A 20,986-nucleotide genomic window follows, 5' to 3' on the forward strand; every position below is an offset into this window, starting at 1 on the left:
GCCTTGCACAAGCGGTCGTAACCAACTATTGAGACATCTCCATACCCAAGTAGTACATGTCGGTGAGCGTGTCGACGATCTGCTTGAGGTTGCGGAAACAGCCGACAGCCAGGGCCACCAGGAGTTCGAAGCCGGCATTGATGGAAGCAGGGGAACTGCACACAGGAATGGCCTGTTCTGTGGGGAAGTCACCGCTCTTCATGTACTGCAGGTAAACATTTGATGCTGGGAAGATGAAGTCATCAATCAGCTCCTAATAAGAGAAACAGACAGCAACGTTAGCAAAAATGATTCAATACTGACAGGAAACTGATAGGCGTGCCATAAAAAATATTCCCGTCCGAATTATTACAATTTGAAATCAACTTAAAAAAATGTCAATGGCATATTTTCCCTTAATACGATTATTTAAGCCATCTTCAAGTTTAATTGCTGCATTTATATGTCCTACTTCAGCAACCAAGAGGATATTTTGCAACCTGGTTTAAAAATGACCAATTTTCAATAATATACCAAATATATTGTGAGAATCGGTTTTAATCGAGAATGGATACTGCATACCTGCCAACTTTTGAAATCAGAAAAACCTAGTAGCCAGGGTCCAGGGGCCGCAGGCCCCGGTAGGTCCAGGACAAAATGATTATTAGCATTCAGACAGGTTAAAATGTTGATACTATATTGATATTGCAGACATTATTGTAACAAGAAACTTCAGGTCGAAATTTTGGTTTATGAAAGAAATATAAATAAATATAAATATAAAACTTCATGACGACATTTTTCAAATTAATAAAGAGTAATAGAATAGTATGATAGTTATATGTTACTTGTTTTGAACATGTTATCGTTATCACAAATAAAAAGATATACTGTACACAGAAATTATTTTTGATTTGATTTATTGTTTATGTAATAAAAGATTTACTTTTTATGTTTTGTGAGTTTTTTTATGCTACGAACTTTACTTACCGGCGATGTAAACCGAAGGAGATATTTCCGTAATGAAAGCTGCAACACCCTTTTTAGATCCCATCATCACTGCAGCATTATCGGCAGCAAAGCAAACCAAATTCTGCCAAGGAATTTCGTTTGAGTCTATTTCTTCCGCGAGAATTTTGTAAATGTTTTCGCCTGTGGAAGCCGTATTGCATTCCCTCAAAGACAGAAGTACTGACAATACTTTTCCAATGTCGTCATCGAAATATCGAACACAAATGGGGTACAGTTTTACATCGTCATAATCGGTGCTGCCGTCAGTCGACATGCTAAATGGTTCCGTCTTCATGACATCGGCGATACTTTTTGAGGATTCTGTTCCAAGACACTGAATAATGTTTGATGTTTTGGTTCGACCACACCCATATTTTTTGGCGATTTTCGAGTCGGGAAACATTTTCCGAAATAACTGTCCCATGTGATCAGCCAGTGCGATTGGAAGTCCATGCTCAATTATTGCCTCCGTAAATAAAACTTTGGCATTTATCACATCCAAAGAATCTGTTTGGGCGACGAAAAACGTTGAAAGTTTTCCACTTGTATCACTAGCAACGGCATTAGACTTGTGTTTTTTTGTCCCAACGTGGTCTTTTACATCGCTAATTCCTCCGTGTCCGATCGAAAAATCTTGTCTGCACAAAGTGCAATTCGCGTAGTTTTCACCCTTTTTGGAACGGATAATTATTCCTGGATAGGCTTTTGAATATTCTTCACGGAATGACTGCAGTTTTCTTTTCGGTTTAAGACTCGTTTGAGATTTTTCTCCGGCTGATTCCATGATCGTTCGCTCGTTTGGAAACAATGGCAACTGGTGCCTCGTGCTTGGCAGCGGTGCTATAAATAGCCTCGCGCATGGCATTCGGAATGGCTCGATAGGAAGTTACGGGAAGCAGTGTCGATTGTCATTGTTGTTACGCGATTTCGTGAATAAAACTTAATTTTTTTTAATTAATGAAAAACCGTATTTTTTATCACTGCAACCGTAACCCGGAATGGGTTGATGAAAACCGTACTAATTACGGGAAAACCGGAGTAGTTGGCAGGTATGATACTGCATCGAATAATGAGTTGTAAGACTCACATCCCTAGAAGCTAAACTAAAAATGTCAGGTCTACCTTTATGAGGTTAGCTCCGCCCTTCTCACAGCCAATATAATATTTTTTCTCAGGAATCTGGAAAGCAAGAAGCTCCTTGGTGACTCCGAGGTGGCCTTCCAAGATGGTCTCCTCCACGCCAGTCTCCCCCGTCCTCTTGACTTCGTCCTGGAGAACACACCAACATACTGTTAGCTCACATTCCCAAAGGAGACCCAACGGCAATGGATGAACTTAGCTTACCCTTATCCGTTTCAACCAGTCTATCTCATTGTTCAGCAGCACCTCGGCATTTGGCAGGTTGATGTTGCTGTTATAGGCATAGTTCAGAAGGTGCCGGAGCAAAGTGAAGTAGTCCCCAGCGTGTTTAGCTCGCTCCTTAGCTGTGGTCTGACCATGGATAAAGCATGACGGTAAAGTTAGGATCCTGAAAAGTTATGGTGGCTACATGCTAAATTGCTGCCGCGACTCACCCCCATAACCGTAAACAGAAGGGTGATGAAGAAGAGGAGGGGTCTTTGGCCCATGCAGCACCTGGTTGCCATCAGGAAAAACTGCTCTTGAGCCATCTGACGCACGGATCTGTCAAAAGGCAATAGAAACATTATGTTCCATCACGGGCTGTAAGAAGCCACAAAGACAAGCTATTTTCTTGCTTGTCACATAATAGAGCACATACCTGCTGTGGCAGTGTAGCAGCAAGTCTATGATGAAAGTCTGCCAAGCCCGCTCCTTACTGAGGGTGTCCAGGGCTGTGGGCATCAGGGCGAAACACAACGTCATCACTTCCAAGGCCTCGCAACACACCTGCTCGTCCTCGCCGTCCGGTTCCTTTGCTGCATTGGTCTAATAGAAGGAAAAACATGGAACATTTCTAACGTTACAAAATCCAACGTACGTTAGCAACTTACCTTCTCATAAATCTTGCTGATGTCTTCATTAGAACTGAAGACAAGCTGCACAGTACCGCAGCCTGATGCCCAAACTATTTTCTGTACCGCTCGGATCACGCAGATGTCGGGGATAGACTTTGACGCCTGGAAAAAATTCTGATGGGGTCGGGGGGAGGTACCACCAAAGTCATTAAAATGGAAGCAGAAGCAACCACAAAAACCAATCTTAGTACAAATTCAGGAAAATGCATTCCTTCAAGTCTTTCCAATTACCTCATCAGAAATCTGCTGGGCCAAGCGGATGGCTACGTTGCGCAGCATACATTCTGAGGCAGGGTTAGGGATGTTTTGCAGGGCGGTCTGCAAAACTAGAGCCTGATCGTGAGTGGCCTGATTAATCTGTACAGAGAAAGATGTTGACAGCTCAGGAAAATATATAATATGTTTAAGCATATTTTATCAGTCTGTGTGTGTGTGTGTGTGTGTCCTAACCGGGGAAACTGGGATATTTCCTTCTGCGTTGGGCTGGCAGGCCTCCGCCACTGCCTTCACGTGCCCAAAGCCAACGGCAGTAAGGAGGAGCTTGGCAATTTTTAGGGCATTGAGGTAAGCGCCACGCCGCGTCTCCATGTCAGCAGACGGCAGGAAGTTGTTCCGGGTGAGCATGCTCAACACCAGCGGCAACCCGCCGCTTTTTAGGAAGTTGTACTGGAAGTCGCTGGCATCCTCGCCCAGGGCGGCGCTGGCCGGCATCAGCAAAGCATATACAACCTAGGACATAGGACAGGGGCGGTTTAAACCTTCCTCCAACTTAATGAGTTAGAAAGTACAAACAAAGAAGCTTTTACACTGCAAAGTAAGAGTGGTTGGCCTTCCACTTCGAAATAGTGCAGGAAGCTATGACAGCATTGAACACAACCAAAATCAGAACACGGGGGTCTACTATATTCATCCACATTGCTCATTTTAATCCAAGAGTAGACTGTGGGCAGCAAGATAAGTAGCACACAAAAGTGGGCAGCAAGATAAGTAGCACACAAAAGCAGACAATCTCACGGTATGATATTGTCACAGTATTAAGGCAATAGTACAATATTATTGTGGTATTGTCCAAAAATGTTTCAATAAAAGCTTAGTAAAAATGCCATAGTGTGTAAAGGCAAGAATGTTAAGGATGAAGACTTACTGTAATGCTCAAATGCTTTAATCACATCTATTACTACAAACAAGCATTTTAGGTGCAAAGAATAGTGAATTTTGAGTAGTAATTTGAGTAGTGTCCTTAAACATCCAGTTTGACAAGTGCGAAACAGATATGGAGGTTACCTGACAATTTAACTTTTAATAATAAAAATTATTATTTATCATTTTGAAAACCAAATACCGCAATATTGACAATACCGTGACATCCCTACTAAATCGACATCTGAGTTTTTCTTAATAGATTTTCTTAATGAGCTGCATGGGCAGGCGGGGCTTGCTGTGGGATGCTGGATATCATTCATAAACTTGCTAGAAGAGCGATTGCAATAATTGAGTTGCATTTATTATTATAATTTATCATGTATTGTGGAATGAGTGAGCATGCCATTCTTTTTTTACTTAATGAATTTTGTATTTCTATTTATTTGTATTTAAAAAAAAAAATCCCCCATCAACTGACATTCTGGGACCCACTGACAATGGCAGAAAGACCATTGGAAGTTTATTTAAAGAAAGACAATGAGTAGCCATGCTGTCTTGTTATATATTATATATTATATGTATTAAAAAAAGATTTAAAATCATCATTTACCGTATTTTCCGCACTATTAGCCGCACCTAAAAACCACAAATTTACTCAAAAGCTGACAGTGCGGCTTATAACCCGGTGCGCTTTATATATGGATTAATATTAAGATTCATTTTCATAAAGTTTCGGTCTCGCAACTACGGTAAACAGCCGCCATCTTTTTTCCCCCGTAGAAGAGGAAGTGCTTCTTCTTCTACGCAAGCAACCGCCAAGGTAAGCACCCGCCCCCATAGAACAGGAAGCGCTTCTTCTTCTACTGTAAGCAACCACCCGCCCCCATAGAAGAAGAAGAAGCGCGCGGATATTACGTTTCATTTCCTTTGTGTGTTTACATCTGTAAAGACCACAAAATGGCTCCTACTAAGCGACAGGTTTCCGGTTCATGAAAAGACGCAATCTCTCCATCCGCACACGGACTACTATTTCACAGCAACTGCCTAAAGACTTTCAAGAAAAGCTGGCTACTTTCCGTGCATATTGTAAAAACAAGATAGCTGAAAAAAAAGATCCGGCCAGAGAACATTATCAACATGGACGAGGTTCCACTGACTTTTGATATTCCTGTGAACCGCACTGTGGATACAACGGGAGCACGTACGGTGAATATTCGCACCACAGGGAATGAGAAGTCATCCTTCACTGTGGTTCTAGCTTGCCATGCTAATGGCCAGAAACTTCCACCCATGGTGATATTCAAAAGGAAGACCTTGCCAAAAGAGACCTTTCCAGCCGGCGTCATCATAAAAGCTAACTCGAAGGGATGGATGGATGAAGAAAAGATGAGCGAGTGGTTAAGGTAAGTTTACGCGAAGAGGCCGGGTGGCTTTTTTCACGCAGCTCCGTCCATGTTGATATACGACTCCATGCGCGCCCACATCACGCTGGTTTTTAATATATTATTAAAGTTTGACTGACCTATCTGACTGTTTTTTTGACATTCCTTTAGCGCAGTTAGATGCGGCTTATAACACGGGGCGGCTTATAGGTGGACAAAGTTTTGAAATATGCCGTTCATTGAAGGCGCGGCTTATAACCCAGGGCGGCTTATGGTGCGGAAAATACGGTACACATTTTTGCAGAATTGTGCAGCCATAACATGTAGTTACGACAAGTAGTGTTTACGTTTACTCCAGCTGGCACTAGAAATAGTAGCTCATAATACTTGCTTACGGCGGGGAAAAAGGCATTTATAGCAAATAAAGCTTTGGCTTATGCAGCCCTTTGAGACACTTGTGATTAAGGGCTATATAAATCAACTTTGATTGATGGTGAGCCCAGTGTGAGTACAAGTGCAGTGGCAACATATAGATAATATGCAGGTTAGTAAAGGTCGCACCTCAATGAGGTAGAGCACTTGTGAGGGCGAGGGGCCAAAGAAGCGTGAGTCCAGTGAAGGACTGAGGCTGTTCTCCCCGAGCTTGGCATGGTCCAAACACACAGCTCGCAGATTCTCTACAGTGGTGTTGTCTATAATGGGGGAAAAACACAAGCAGTGTAGGTGTTAAGTGCCAGCTTGCTGGTGTATGAAAGTGAACAAGATGCTTGATGATGAATGAGTACCTGGAGGCATGAGTTTCATGAGAACTCTGGCTCCGTCTCTAAGGAGGGGCATGTTGAGCTGGCAGCCCAAGTCAGCCACCTGCCACAGGAAGGAAATGTAGCGGAGGTGCAGCGACATGATCTGTAGAACAGCAAAACATTTTCTTTAAACATCATTTCTCTGACATATTTTCTGAACTGATTCCCCACCAACTCACCACTCCGGGAAGACAGCTCTCTACTTCGGGGTTGGGGCCGTCGCTGTAGTGGTTTCCGTGGTTACCAGGAGAGCCAGTGGAGGAGTCGGACGAGCTGTCTGGGCTGGAGGGCATGTTGGCACTCACCTGAGTTAGCTTGGCCGTGATCAGCTGAACAAATAAATAAGCAGGTTTATACAACAGAGGGAGCACAAGACTGCATAAAAATGTGACTTTATTACAGTTTTATCCTTCAAATTGAGCTGTCCAATCAGCTTCCTGTCGTCAGCTGGGTCAACGACCTCCCCACCGATGAAAAGCTCTATCTTGGTGTGCGCGGCGTTAGCTTTGATCCGGTTCAAGATGCCGCGCCTCACTGAGCCGATTGTGTCGTTGGTGTGCGACCAGATATCCAGGTCGTCCACCTGGCGCCCCTGGTTAGGGAAGCGCACTATCAACGTGATATGCTTTCCCCGGAAGGCCCTGAGAAGACAAATGGCAACATTAAGTCTATCAATTGGGAAAATAACTCACTTCAAATGAGCGAGGATATGTTTCTGCTGGCCATTTCACCTCGACATGGGCAGGATAGTTCTCTCCTCATGGTAGTCGCTGTCACACTCATTGATGTACTCCTTGAGCACAGTGAGCACTCGCACCATGCGGATGGCCTCCTGGCGCGCGCAATTGATGCTGTCTTTGTCTCCGTCCAACACACACAGGGTGTCGTAAGAGGCCTTCAGGCGGTCAAAACACGACTGGATGAAGTCTTCATGGATTTCCACCTACAAGGGAATAAGTTTGTGTCGTTGTGAGGGATCATTTTGCTAACTCGGTAGCAGCGTGCACAACCCTGGGACACAACTAGTGTACCTGGTTGACTTGTAATTTTGGGCCAAGATTGGTGTAGATTTCCTTCAGCAGGTCGATAGCTCTGCTGGCGATGTCATCGCTTCCTTGAATTACCACCTAGAGATAAAAAGACCAAAGTTCTTCACAAGCATTCTACACATTAAATTAGGGATAAAACGATTGCAATATATATTGCAACAGACAATCGATTATCAATACAAATATCGATGAAACGATCTAAAATCTTTTTCCTTTTTCGTCGGAATAAACTGGAAGATGTCTAGCAAAGTTGGTTACATAAACAAATATGCGCTCACTCTCTGGTAACTGAGCAATGCAGGAAGTGATCAGCAGTGCTGGGACTAATGCGTTACTGTAACACCGTTAGTTTCGGCGGTAACTAGTAATCTAACGCGTTATTTTTTATATTCAGTAACTCAGTTACCGTTACTACATGATGCGTTACTGCGTTATTTTTTTATGTAGTATCGGCTAGAAACAGAAGATCTGAGTGTGTTTTATTGGAGCGCTGCGGTGTCGTCCTTCTGTGTCACAAGGAAAAGAAAAGGCTTGCTTTGTGTGGGCTCCCAGATCCTAGTTGAGGGGCGCAGGGGAGACATTCCTCCAGGGCCTATGTACTTCGGGGCTAACAACCTTCACTTTACCCGGAAGTGGGTCTTTACAGCTGAGGGTGAATGACGAGGCCGGCGGTTTGTTGCAACTTTGTGACTTTATTGGACGCAGCCATTCACCAAGCTAGAGCACCTGCACGCACTCACTGTCGCCGTTCCCTCACCACTCTCGCCCACTCACTCACTGACGTCACTCACCTCACATGCTGTCATATCTTAAAAGGGCCACACACTCACACACACATACGCTACTCTCATAACAACTAACAAGACAGCATGGCGAGTTTCTTAACATGGAGACATGCTCAATACTTTTCTTTTGTCGAGCACAAAGAAAATAACATTTTAGTTAAATGTAAGTTGTGTCTTGCATCAAAGATCCTATCTACTTAAAGTACTTAAATTTAAAATGCCATTATGTTGCAGCTATTTAAAATAGCTTTGTCAATATGTTCTGGCCTGAAATAAGTTGGCCCTTTGAAACATATCTTTGTCTTTGTGTGTTGTATGTAGCATTGCTTTCTGAGTTCAGTGATGCAAATGCATGTCAAGTTGATCAACAGATTGTATTATTCTCCAGTGCAATAACAGTACTGAAATGAAGGCTAAAAGGGCATTAATGGGAGCCTTAAAAAAAGAAAAAGAAAAAAAAAAGAAGAAGTAACTACGGTAGTTACTTTTCACAGTAACGCATTACATTTTGGTGTAAGTAACTGAGTTAGTAACTGAGTTACTTTTGAAATATAGTAACTGTAACTAGTTACTGGTTTTCAGTAACTAACCCAACACTGGTTAACAGTGGGATTGACAACAGCCAATCAGGTTAACAGTGTCAACTCTCAAGCTTGGTTGTGCCATCTTGTTATCTCGTGGTTTATTCTTTGCATGGCGTGAGATAAAGTAAAACTCAGTGCTGCAGAGAGCAAATAAATTGTGGATAAAACAGGAAGAGTCACCAGCAGTATGGCAATTTTGGATTTTTTTTAATTTATGGTCTGTAAATTAAAGAAGGTGCTCGTCCCCACCAAGACCCTTAATACCTCACCATCTTAGTCTCACTCACCCAAGCACAACCCTAACTTCCTGGTACTAAACCTGCAGAAGAAAGTTCTTCTCAGGTTTCTCTCTGTTTACATTTTCCCACATTGCACTATTTTGTTACACTTTATTAAGCACTTCCCACATATTTTTTCACTTTCATTTTAAGAGGTTATTGTTAAGTGTTCAATGTGATTTTAGAATTTAGTTTACATTGATGTGAGTGTTTTCAATGGTTTTGTTGACATTACATTTATTTTCTGCCTTGATAGTTGAGGTGAATTTAATCAGAGAAAGGTTACATTTTTTATTTTCTTTAGGTTCTAAAATATATATATAATTATCGATAGACTGATAATAAACACTTATATCGTGATACAGTTTACAGCCAAATTTTTCAGCCCTACATTAAATATTATTTTTAGGGGTCAAACTTTAACTCTTATTTTGTATATAAGGTCAATGCAAGATAAAAAGCCTCACATGATGGCTATTGATGGTTAGTTATGCTCGTCAAAACAAAATAAACACTTGTCCAGTGCATCTGTGGCCTCACCCTCCAGAGGTAGTCCAAGCCTATTAATTCCAGGTCATCCATCATGTAGGCCCGACGTTTGGCGACTAGTTTGCCTTCTCTGCAGTTGACAGCCTTAAAGAACCTCTCGAAGCACTTCATGCCATTCTCCGTCAACAGTGAGGGGTCCAACTGCAGAACGTTGTTCTCAAAAAAGTCTTTGTTAATGTCCGGATCCAGGTCGGGTTCATCGCCCATCAGTTTGGAGTACCTGTGAGGCAAAGGGTCATTTACGTGTGCCAGAGAGAAAGTGAGAGAAACAGAGCGAGAGCGAGCAAGAAGCTAATTCAGAACGTACCATTTAAAGCAGGCCTCACGGTCACAGAGGAAGACTGCAGTCTCAGCCAGACACTTCCAGATCTGCTTGGCCTGAGGGGCGCACAGCCACAGCTGACCATCCTTTAAAAGAAACCTGGCAAAAACAAAAAAAAATAGTGAGCAGGAACAATTTCTCTCCTCTGCGATACTTTGACCGAGCTTATATTGGAGTGTGATAAATGTACCTGAGGAAGTTAAGTCGTTCTTGTACTTCCTGGACATGACTGTAGCGGCTTCCTGGCCGCACTGTCTGAGGGTCAAACTCTGCCTGTTCTTCTACAGTAAAAGCAAAGACACAAGTAATCAGACTGTTTGCTTACTCAACTTTCAGCAGAGCAGAACAATTTTTTGTCTCTACCTTTTGAGAACTGCCGCATTGTTTCCATGTAGGCCGACAGGTTCTCAGCCACCAGCGTGACGAGAGCGTGGTTATTTTGCAGCTGGTTGATAAGGTCATGGCGGTAAAACGCATGGGGATTTCTCTGGGTTTGACTGAAAAACGAGCAGCAAAAAAGTAAAATAAAATAAAAAAGGTAATAGATACACAAGGCAGGGATTAAACCACAGCGAGAGATGAGGCAAGAAAGAGCAGAGAACAGGGCTGTCCATTTTGTTGATCACAGAAAACAAAATAACGGCTTTTTTTTCTCCTTTGTTTTCATTTAAGGCACAAAGAAAGCAGCTTTTGGAGCATTTGTGTGTGTGTGTGTGTTTGTGTAACAAGATGCCATATCAATAGAAGTAATTTCCTGCCTTGCATCCTGGAAATAAACTACACAAAAAAGCTAACTCAAGTATCAACATTGTTTTAAAATTATTCACGTGGAGCTCACACACAATGACAGCATCTAAGCCTAAACATGAGAAAGGGCAATTCAACTGGCAACCAAAGGGCCAAATCAGAATCACACCAAAACTTTGGAATGAGTAACATTTTGGAACAGATTCCTTAAACTAACAGGATCTGTATGACTGGTGTTAATGTTGTCTAATTCTCTTTTAAGTAAGGACTTTAAATTGACTACTTTAGCCATTTGGTGAGGTAAAAAAGTCAAGGTATGACAGAGCTTTGCACTGACATTATATACGAAATAAGAACAATAGTAACAGGAGAAGTATGCATCCTGGGTTCTTAACTTTCTGAACAATTTCGCTTAAAAGCCCTGTCATGGTCTGTTGGCATATGTTTTTCCTGATTGAATGAGCCATACTTGTTGGTAAAATAAGAGTTACCATGGGTACTAGCTACTTGTGCAACAAGGAATGGGAATCAAAAAAACGATTCGACCAGTTTCGATTGCTGCGTATCAACTGCCAGTTTTGTGAACAATAATTCCCTTATCGATTTCTAAGGGCGCAGATGATGTCACCATGCATGGCGTGTTATTCATGAAAAACAACAGAGCAACTTGCAAAGTGGATATTTCATCTAAGGGATGAAATACTACCAGAAACATTTGCACACAGCATGTAGTAATTAGAAATTAGGCGTTTTCGATCCCCTCAATCCCCACCAGCGAGAGCGGCAATGTCAGGGATGTAACGGTATCAAATTTCATGGTACGATATTATTGTGGTATATGTAAAAAAAAAAAAAAAAAAAGGCTTAAATTGTTAGCAGTGGCAGGAATATTTAGGATTAACACACTTACTGTAATTTAACACAAACAATGCTGAAATATTCCAATTATATATATATATATATATATATATATATATGTTTATTTATTACTACAAACATACATTTTTAACTGCAAAGATTTCTGTAGGGACATCCGCTGTTACAAGCAAATATTAGAAAAAACCTGACAGTTGAGTGTCTTTAAAGTAAAAACTTAAGCTTCCAGTGTAAAACAATAATGTTCACTTTAGTGTCTTTTAATTTCTGAGAAGCAGTGTACTCCACAGTGGACATGTTCATTATCAGTTTGGAACATGCTCTCTCAGAAAAGTTAACTAACAATTGAACTTTTATTAATGTAAATAACTTAAAAACTTGATGTTTGGCTTCGCTGGCTTCAAATATATTTTCTGGATGACCGTTTAAGGAGGCGACTTGTCCAGGAGGTCTACACCACCTTTTGTACACATATTTTACTTCTAAACTAAACAAAGTTGATGCGAAACAACTGGTTATTCTTTTTTAAAGAACCGAATCAAAATGTAATTAGAATCGTAAAAATCTTATTTCCTTTTGCGATCCGTGAGACCAGTTTTCATTACAGACAGACCATGACTATCATTAGATCCCAAGAGCTTATAGAGGTGCCAGATTTTTTTAAATTTACTTCGGACTCGCCATTCTGATTTGATGCAAAATGTTTAATATTCCATTAAAAAAACGTTTTCCATGCCATATTCGATGCGCGCACCGTTTGTCAGGTAATGCCTTTCATAGTGTTTTGTTCTAAGTGGTGAGATGTTGGTAATGAATACAGTCACCCTAAAGCATGTTTGGGCGCACTTCGTATTCTGCAATTTCTGGGGTAAGGAATAATCATTTCTCAGGGCTCTTTGCGTAGACTGGTTAATTATGACATCAAAAAAAAAAAATTCCATCATCACAAAGACATTTGTCACTTGATTGACAGACAACAAAAAAAGGGTCCTGAACTTGAGAAGCACACAACTGCCGTCAGGAACCCAAAAACCAACCGCACATGCCCGGTTTTCACAAAAAACAAGTGCTGCACGGTATATATTCTCTGCCTGCGCTGACAAAATAAGGCTCCCCGAAAAATAACTAGGATAAGCTATGGAGCAACAAAGTTTGTCTGCAATTGATTTATTCTCAAGTGTATAAAAATTAGTAGGAACTGGACAAATAAGCTAAAACCTCAGCAGGATGACTTTTCTTTCCACAATGTCCTATTTGAAGTTGTGGAACATACCAGCAACTAATGCCCATCCCTGGATTATTCCATTTAGTGCAATATTGACTTGTCCATTTTATTAGTAGCTCACCAGCTGAAAGTCTGTGCACACTGGTCTAATTTTTAGAGTATTTTAACTTTGGAATAAGCATCCATTGTTACTGAAAGATAATGGATTGTGGATAGAAAATCCAAGTATCAAAATTGAATCGTAAGTTGTAAAATTCACATTCTAAGAGTTCATATTTAAAGGTGTCTTATTATGCAAAACCACCTTTTCTAACCTGTAGGCACCTATTTTGTGTATTTAGGATCTCTATAAAACCTGAACATTTTAAATCAAACCATGGAGGCAAAGCGAAGATATTTATTAAACAATATTGCCTTCTTCCAAACTTGCTCCGAACAAGCGGTTTGTAATTTGGAGACTTTAGTGACGCATTTTGCCTTAGTTACGTCAGCAAATATCTCCATATATGGTTGAGGTTTACACAAAGAGCTATGCGCGAGACTGCCATTTTTTTTCAGTTGTAGTCCAAAGTCGTTCTTAATTTTTTTTCTATCCACTTGAAGGGGCATACTGGTTCATACATGCACATGCATCCTCCGCTGTTGCCATTTCTAATACGAAGTAGCGTATAGTTCAAACTTAGGTAAGTAAAATTCATATGGAAGCACTAAAATCTACAACATGGACGACGGGGTGGTGACGCAGTCGAAGGGAGTTTGGCCTGGATAAGGACTTTGGCACGTAAGTAAGACTGCCCCAAAAATGGCACATTCTGAAGAGACACTTGTATATGGGAAATTATGAAACCTATGCAAAATTTGGACCAAAACACCACCATTACATGTTATGAGACAAGAAATTGTTTTAAATGTAGGGGAAAAAAATCATAATATGACCCCTTTAATAAGTAAACAGGTGCAAGGCAGGAAACAGCGTTTATATTTTGGCACTGGCAATAGGAGGGGCAGAGGTCCATCTTAAATGATCTTAAAAATGCTACTGTACATTTCCATATAGGTTAGGATTTTTATTAACTGTGTAGGACGTGATCAATACTGGGAGAAAAAAAAGTTACAGGGGAATTTTGCCTATCGTTCACAATCATGAAAAACATGACGGATGTATTTTTTTTAATGAATTCTAATTCGTGAATAAAAGTCTGCTTACAGCGGAGCCAATGGGAGGTCCTCTATTCCGCCCATGAAACACAATAAAAAAACATCCAAAAAGCCCCAATTTACTCCATAAACAATTCATGACTTAAATATTAGACAAGTATTAGTGATATTGTTATTACAAGCGCTAACGCAGACAAACTATTTATAGCGGAGCCGTGATTGTGAGCTTGAGTGCCAATGTTGACATGATCCGACTGATCAGCTGCTTCCTCGCTTGTCAAACTTTATTGTAGATCATAAATCATGCCTTTCACCTGGATAGTAAAAGAACAGGATGTATTCGGACAAGTTGGTACACTTTGACAGCAAATTAATACCCGGAAATGGCAAGAACGACACGAAAAGCCATTTGGTTCCATGCCCCCTTTTCTTTGCGAGGGTTATCGATCATTCTTCATCTAAATGGGAATACAGGTATATGAACTAGGGATGTCCCGATCCGATATTTGGATCGGATCGGCTGCCGATATTTGCCAAAAATTGCGTATCGGCAAGGCATGGGAAAATGCCGATCCAGATCCAGTTTTAAAAAAAAACTCCGGTCCGTGTTTTCCAACGCACCTATTTAAATAATACATTCCAATTTTCTGCTGCTCCGTAATTTCCGTTCCGCATTTTCCAGCACACCTTCAACACATCCACAATTCTCACGCAGTTGCTTTTAGCTGCTGGCATTACACGACAGGCTCTTCTCACTCTTTCCTGTGTCTCCCTCTCACAGACAGCGAGCGCACCTTCTTACACACGTCACATACGGTCACGTCACACGTCACATACTGTCACTTCATACGTCACATACGTATACGTCCTCTCCCAGCAGAGAGCGAGGTAGCGGCATGGCTAACGTTAGCTGTGATGCTAGCGCAGCCGCTAAGGTGCGCAGCCGCTAAGGTGCGCGCCTGCTCAAGCGTCCTCTGTGCACGGCAAATCTATGCCACGCACAAAATCAAATAAAAAAATAAGCGCATAACAATTTTCGACACACGGACACGACAGAGACAACAGTTTTGGTCATCATTGTTCAAATATTGTGACGTCTGTCGAGACGCTTATCTCCATTCGGTGCCACACATCCAGACTCCACACCATCAAAATGCAAGGCAAAAATGTCCACATCAACACCGTATGAAAAAATTAGTGATTTTTTTAGTTGTGATTTCCTTCTCTGCATGAAAGTTTAAAAGTAGCATATATTAATGCAGTATGAAGAAGAATGTTTTAATGTAGACATGCAAGCCTTGAAAGAATATTTTGAAAATCAAGACTACATTTCCTGCAAATGGGTGCATTTCTACCCTATATTTTAACTTTAGATTTATTCTCATATCAAACTCTTTTGGCTGTCTTTTTGACACTTACATCCGGCGCCCCCCTCCACACCCTGGATTATAAATAATGTAAATAATTCAATGTGATTATCTTGTGTGATGACTGTATTATGATGATAGTATATATCTGATAGTATATATCTGTATCATGAATCAATTTAAGTGGACCCCGACTTAAACATGTTGAAAAACTTATTGGGGTGTTACCATTTAGTGGTCAATTGTACGGAATATGTACTTCACTGTGCAACCTACTAATAAAAGTCTCAATCAATCAATCAAAACACATAGAATCATCATACTGCTGTGATTATATGCATCAAGTGTTCATTCAAGGCTAAGGCAAAATATCGAGATATATATTGTGTATCACAATATGGCCTTAAAATATCGCAATATTAAAAAAAGGCCATATCGCCCAGCCCTAGTTCAATGATGCCATTTCTGTTTGTCATGTATAATTGTGTATTTTGTGTTTATCCTTGAATAAACAGGTCAGTTTCTTGTTACCAACCATTGTGTATTATTCAAACTCCCCTAATTCAGCTGGCTAGTTGTTATCAAGAGTACTAAAACCGTTTTCAACATGATTCTGACAACTAAGTAGGCTAAATAACTTTAAACTTTAATACATGCTCGGATAGGCCAGTATCGGTCAGTATCGGTATCGGATCGAAAATGCAAAAACAATATCAGTATCGGATCGGAAGTGCAAAAACCTGGATCGGGACATCCCTAATATGAACATCCTCGCAGTCGCATCCTAATGACAGTAGACCTTGTAAAGTAAGTGGATGTTTTATTATGTCCGTTGGCTCTCATGAAGTCTGCAGTGAGTAATCAGTGACGAAGAAAAAAAATACATCTGTCATAATGATTGTGAACGACAGGCAAAATTCCCCCAAAAAAGTGCAGCTCCCTCCCCCCTTAATGTTGGTAAGGTAAGCACAAGCAGTGTGGGGTCTATACAGTACATTGAACATTTAAGAACTCCCAATTATAACAAAAGGTAAGTGTAGTTCTATTGTGTGTCGCAACAAAAATCTCGTAATCTTCGCAAAAAAGACTGAGGTATAATCAAATTTCATTTGAGATGGAACCCAAGCGATAATTGGTGAAAGCAGATTGATGGCAGAAACCTCCATAATGAAGAACATGTTATTAGAAACATGTCAAAGAGAAAGATTTTGGACATAACACAAAGAGAAAGTGGGTAGGTACAACCCTGACACTCCACTTACCCAACCAAGCTCATTTGCATGTTAATTGGCATTTTCTTTCTGGAAAAACAACAGGGATGTATACTACATATTGTCTACAAGGGACTGTAAGAAACACTAACTTGGTTTGAAAAAATATTGTGCTAGTTTTTCCCTTGTCTGTACAACTGAGTCCAGGGGAAAACCAATCAGGGCCGGAACGGTGAAAATGACCTGCCATGACCTCACCTTAAGTTCTGAGGAGCTTCTCCAAAAAGGCTACAGATTTCTCGGATTTGCTTGAGGGCGGGAATCACCCATTTGTCATTGGTGCGTAGCTCCTCTATGAACCGATCGATCCACTGGATCTTCTGAGTGTCTCTGTCCTATGAGTCAAAGGAAAGAATCCTTGTCAGCTCTAACATTTGAGCAAGCAGTTTTATTACAGTACATCTTGTCAAGGGCTTGGTCCGCATTGCCGGCAGTAAGTCGGACACGTTTCCAGTGAGGGTTGGACTCCGCCAAGGCTGCCCTTTGTCACCCATTCTGTTCATAACTTTTATGGACAGAATTTCTAGGCGCAGTCAAGGCGTTGAGGGGATCTGGTTTGGTGGCTGCAGGATTAGGTCTCTGCTTTTTGCAGATGATGTGGTCCTGATGGCTTCATCTGGCCAGGATCTTCAGCTCTCACTGGATCGGTTCGCAGCCGAGTGTGAAGCGACTGGGATGAGAATCAGCACCTCCAAGTCCGAGTCCATGGTTCTCGCCCGGAAAAGGGTGGAGTGCCATCTCCGGGTTGGGGAGGAGATCTTGCCCCAAGTGGAGGAGTTCAAGTACCTCGGAGTCTTGTTCACGAGTGAGGGAAGAGTGGATCGTGAGATCGACAGGCGGATCGGTGCGGCGTCTTCAGTAATGCGGACGCTGTATCGATCCGTTGTGGTGAAGAAGGAGCTGAGCCGGAAGGCAAAGCTCTCAATTTACCGGTCGATCTACGTTCCCATCCTCACCTATGGTCATGAGCTTTGGGTTATGACCGAAAGGATAAGATCACGGGTACAAGCGGCCGAAATGAGTTTCCTCCGCCGGGTGGCGGGGCTCTCCCTTAGAGATAGGGTGAGAAGCTCTGCCATCCGGGAGGAGCTCAAAGTAAAGCCGCTGCTCCTCCACATCGAGAGGAGCCAGATGAGGTGGTTCTGGCATCTGGTCAGGATGGCACCCGAACGCCTCCCTAGGGAGGTGTTTAGGGCACGTCCGACCGGTAGGAGGCCACGGGGAAGACCCAGGACACGTTGGGAAGACTATGTCTCCCGGCTGGCCTGGGAACGCCTCGGGGTCCCACAGGAAGAGCTGGACGAAGTGGCTGAGGAGAGGGAAGTCTGGGCTTCCCTGCTTTAGGCTGCTGCCCCCGCGACCCGACCTCGGATAAGCGGAAGAAGATGGATGGATGGATGGATGGATTGTCAAGGGCCAATAAATACCATAGCCTGTGTATATCTTCTATCACAATGTATGTATGGGGCGGCATGGCGTAGTGGGTAGAGCAACCGTGCCAGAAACCTGAGGGTTGCAGGTTCGCTCCCCGCCTCTTACCATCCAAAAATCGCTGCCGTTGTGTCCTTGGGCGGGACACTTCACCCTTTGCCCCCGGTGTCACCCACACCGGTGAATTGAATGATAGGTGGTGGTCGGAGGGGCCGTTGGCGCAAATTGCAGCCACGCTTCCGTCAGTCTACCCAAGGGCAGCTGTGGCTATGAAAGTAGCTTACCACCACCAGGTGTGAACGATTGATGGGTTCTACATGTAAAGCGACTTTGGGTACTTAGAAAAGCGCTATATAAATCCCAGTTATTATTATTATTATATTTACCACCAACTGAACATGACTCACACAGGCAACACTAGTCAGTAGCAAGATACTTGTGTCTTGCCGACAGTCAAGCATGGTAGCGGTAATGTCAAGGTCTGGGGCTGCGTGAGTGCTGCTAAAACAGGGGAGCTGCGGGTCATCGAGGGCAAACGAATTCCAACAGGCACTATGACATTCCGAAGCAAAACCCGAGCCTGGGAAACTGGGCCACTGGTAGTTTCCACCGCAATAACGAGCCCCAAGCACACATACAAGATGAAAACTGATTTAAGTAAATCGAAGTTTAATTTCTGTAGTTTTGTTCCTTGGAAAGATATAACATGGTCGCTGAAATGTGATTTTGCAGGCCATTTCCCCTCTGGTAAAGCATACCTGTGAGCAACTGTAATCCAGTATTTTGATGTGAGCACTAAGAGCTTGGTCCATTATGTCTACAGGCACGTCGTCGCTGTGGGCTAAGTTCCACAGCAGATTGAGGACCTTGTGAGCCATCACGCCGTCTTTGTCGTCCTCGGCCAGGCGGCGGATGAGTTCTAGCAGTTTTTCCCGCTGCTTCTTACTGGCGTTAGTCCAGCTTGCCTGCACGACAATGCATAAGGCAGATGGTCAAGTAAAAGCAGACTATTACTGTTATTACTAAATGAATATGTAGACCACATAAAGTACCACCCCTTGAGATGCAACTCACCTTAAAACAGTCAAAGAGATGATCAAGCTGTTCTGGAGAGAAATCCCATGCTAGCTTAGCCAGCAGGTCGTGGACATTTTTTACGATGGCCTCGTGTTTGCCAGCCTGCACATGGAGGAACAGTTTTACTTGTAGATTTATCGAACTTCACTACATGGGGAACTTTTGCAGATTCCTGGGCAAATATTGCAAGACTTCAGACTATCACTCATGAGAGCTTACTTTAGCAAGCATTTGCTTTTTTTTGCCACTTGTATTCCAGAAGTACTGGCCTCATTGAGAATGAGTGAACAGCTGGTCAAGATGCAAAGGCTAACGATGGCGTCCCGCTAACATTAGCTGCTACTCGCTAATTATCTGGTACACACGTTGCCATTTTTACACAAGTATAGTTATTTTCAAACTAAAGTGAGGCAAGTGGGGCGCATGTGTGCCCGGGGAACATGCATCAAACCCTCCTTCGAAAAGCTGTGCACTACAAAATGTACTCATTGGAGCCATTAATCATGACTTCCTCATTTTGATAAGTCAATCATTTTTTTACAACAAATTGGTTTATTGTGGGTTAAAATGTTTCATATATTGTGATCCTGAGAAATTGTTGATGATAATTTTAATTTCTTATTATTTGTTGAGCTTATTTATTTAATTTTTCAGTATCAAATGGTTGAAGTTGGTCAAATGTTTTTTATAGTTTAGATAGGGTTTCACTTTTCATTAATTTCAGGCAAATTGATGCATTTTAAATCTTTTCTGTTACATACTAAAATCCATCCATCCATCCATTTTCTACCGCTTATTCCCAAATATTAAGTTATATATATTTAGGGCCCGCATGGCCCATTGTAAAAGGAATCCCAACGGGAGTCCTTTTGCAATGGGACATAAGGACCTATTGTTTTTCTAAGGTTTTATTATTATTCCGCCGCCTCTTTGAGCACTAATTTGACCCACTTAACATGCTTCAAAACTCACCATATTTGACCCACACATCAGGACCTGCGAAAATTGTCTTTTAATAAAAAAACCGAACCCCAAAACTCAAGATTGCGCTCTAGCGCCCCCTAGATAGAAAACTGCTTATAACTCCCAGTACGAATGTTGTAGAGACATGAAACAAAAACCTCTATGTAGGGCTCACTTAGCCCTACTTTTCATTAATTAATTTCCTCGGGCAAAAATCAACAGGAAGTTGGCAATTCCCCCTTCAAGACAAAAATGTACTAAAAACAGTAATTTTGCCTCTTTGAGCTGTAATTTGACCCCCTTAACATGCTTCAAAACTCACCGAACGGAACACACACATCAGGACTAGCAGAAATTGCGATCTAATAAAAAAACCTAACCCCAAATTAAAAAATTGCGCTCTATAGCAATTTTTTAATAAAACGGAGAAAAAACTGCTCCTCGGAAGAAAAAAATGACAAAGCTGCCTGTAACTCCCACTGGGAAGGTCGGAGAGACATGAAACAAAAACCTCAATGTAGGTCTCACTTAGACCTACATTTCATAAATTGACAACCCCCAGCAAAAATCAACAGGAAGTTTGCTATTCCCCCTTCAAAACAACATTTTTGTAAAAACCGGTCACCTTCCTTCAAAATCTATCTCCTCTGAGCGCGTTTGTCGTTTAGGCTTCAAACTAACACAGGAGAGAGATTGAACCCTTGTGTATAAAAGTATAGAACAGCTTTTTAATACCTGCTCCGGTTTTGATTTTATGACCCTTCAAAGACCCGCTGCACTGATGCTGCTGCGCTGCTGTTTTTTTAAGATGGCTGCTCAAAAGCAGGAAGCACCAACATGCCCACACAATGCAGACAAGGTAGGTACACTAGACAAAAGTCTTGGGACACTTCAGACTAAAAGTAGACAAAAGTATTGGGACACTTAGGACTAGCACCTGCCAAATACGC

At 41.9% G+C, this 20,986-nt stretch overlaps 1 protein-coding gene across 5 annotated transcripts in view; it reads right to left on the reverse strand.

The window, feature by feature from the left end:
* usp9 (ubiquitin specific peptidase 9) overlaps positions 1–20,986 on the reverse strand; it is a 104,556-nt gene that overhangs the window by 37,297 nt on the left and 46,273 nt on the right. For 3 of the 5 annotated variants that reach the window (XM_061970768.1, XM_061970766.1, XM_061970767.2), the window contains exons 11-31: positions 19,071–19,175; positions 18,755–18,961; positions 16,764–16,900; positions 10,285–10,418; positions 10,112–10,202; positions 9,907–10,020; positions 9,591–9,819; positions 7,386–7,481; positions 7,086–7,297; positions 6,755–6,995; positions 6,534–6,683; positions 6,337–6,457; positions 6,113–6,243; positions 3,477–3,755; positions 3,258–3,383; positions 3,003–3,140; positions 2,771–2,937; positions 2,565–2,673; positions 2,335–2,481; positions 2,113–2,259; positions 46–253 (exon numbers count right to left, since the gene is read on the reverse strand). In XM_061970768.1, the coding sequence (XP_061826752.1) occupies positions 46–253; positions 2,113–2,259; positions 2,335–2,481; positions 2,565–2,673; positions 2,771–2,937; positions 3,003–3,140; positions 3,258–3,383; positions 3,477–3,755; positions 6,113–6,243; positions 6,337–6,457; positions 6,534–6,683; positions 6,755–6,995; positions 7,086–7,297; positions 7,386–7,481; positions 9,591–9,819; positions 9,907–10,020; positions 10,112–10,202; positions 10,285–10,418; positions 16,764–16,900; positions 18,755–18,961; positions 19,071–19,175 (3,289 nt within the window). Of the gene's footprint in view, positions 1–45; positions 254–2,112; positions 2,260–2,334; positions 2,482–2,564; positions 2,674–2,770; positions 2,938–3,002; positions 3,141–3,257; positions 3,384–3,476; positions 3,756–6,112; positions 6,244–6,336; positions 6,458–6,533; positions 6,684–6,754; positions 6,996–7,085; positions 7,298–7,385; positions 7,482–9,590; positions 9,820–9,906; positions 10,021–10,111; positions 10,203–10,284; positions 10,419–16,556; positions 16,596–16,763; positions 16,901–18,754; positions 18,962–19,070; positions 19,176–20,986 lie in introns of all 5 variants that reach the window. The other 2 variants (XM_061970765.1, XM_061970763.1) reach the window with 1 other exon arrangement.

The sequence above is a fragment of the Nerophis lumbriciformis genome, linkage group LG13, assembly GCF_033978685.3.
Source record: "Nerophis lumbriciformis linkage group LG13, RoL_Nlum_v2.1, whole genome shotgun sequence".
NCBI lineage: Eukaryota > Metazoa > Chordata > Actinopteri > Syngnathiformes > Syngnathidae > Nerophis > Nerophis lumbriciformis.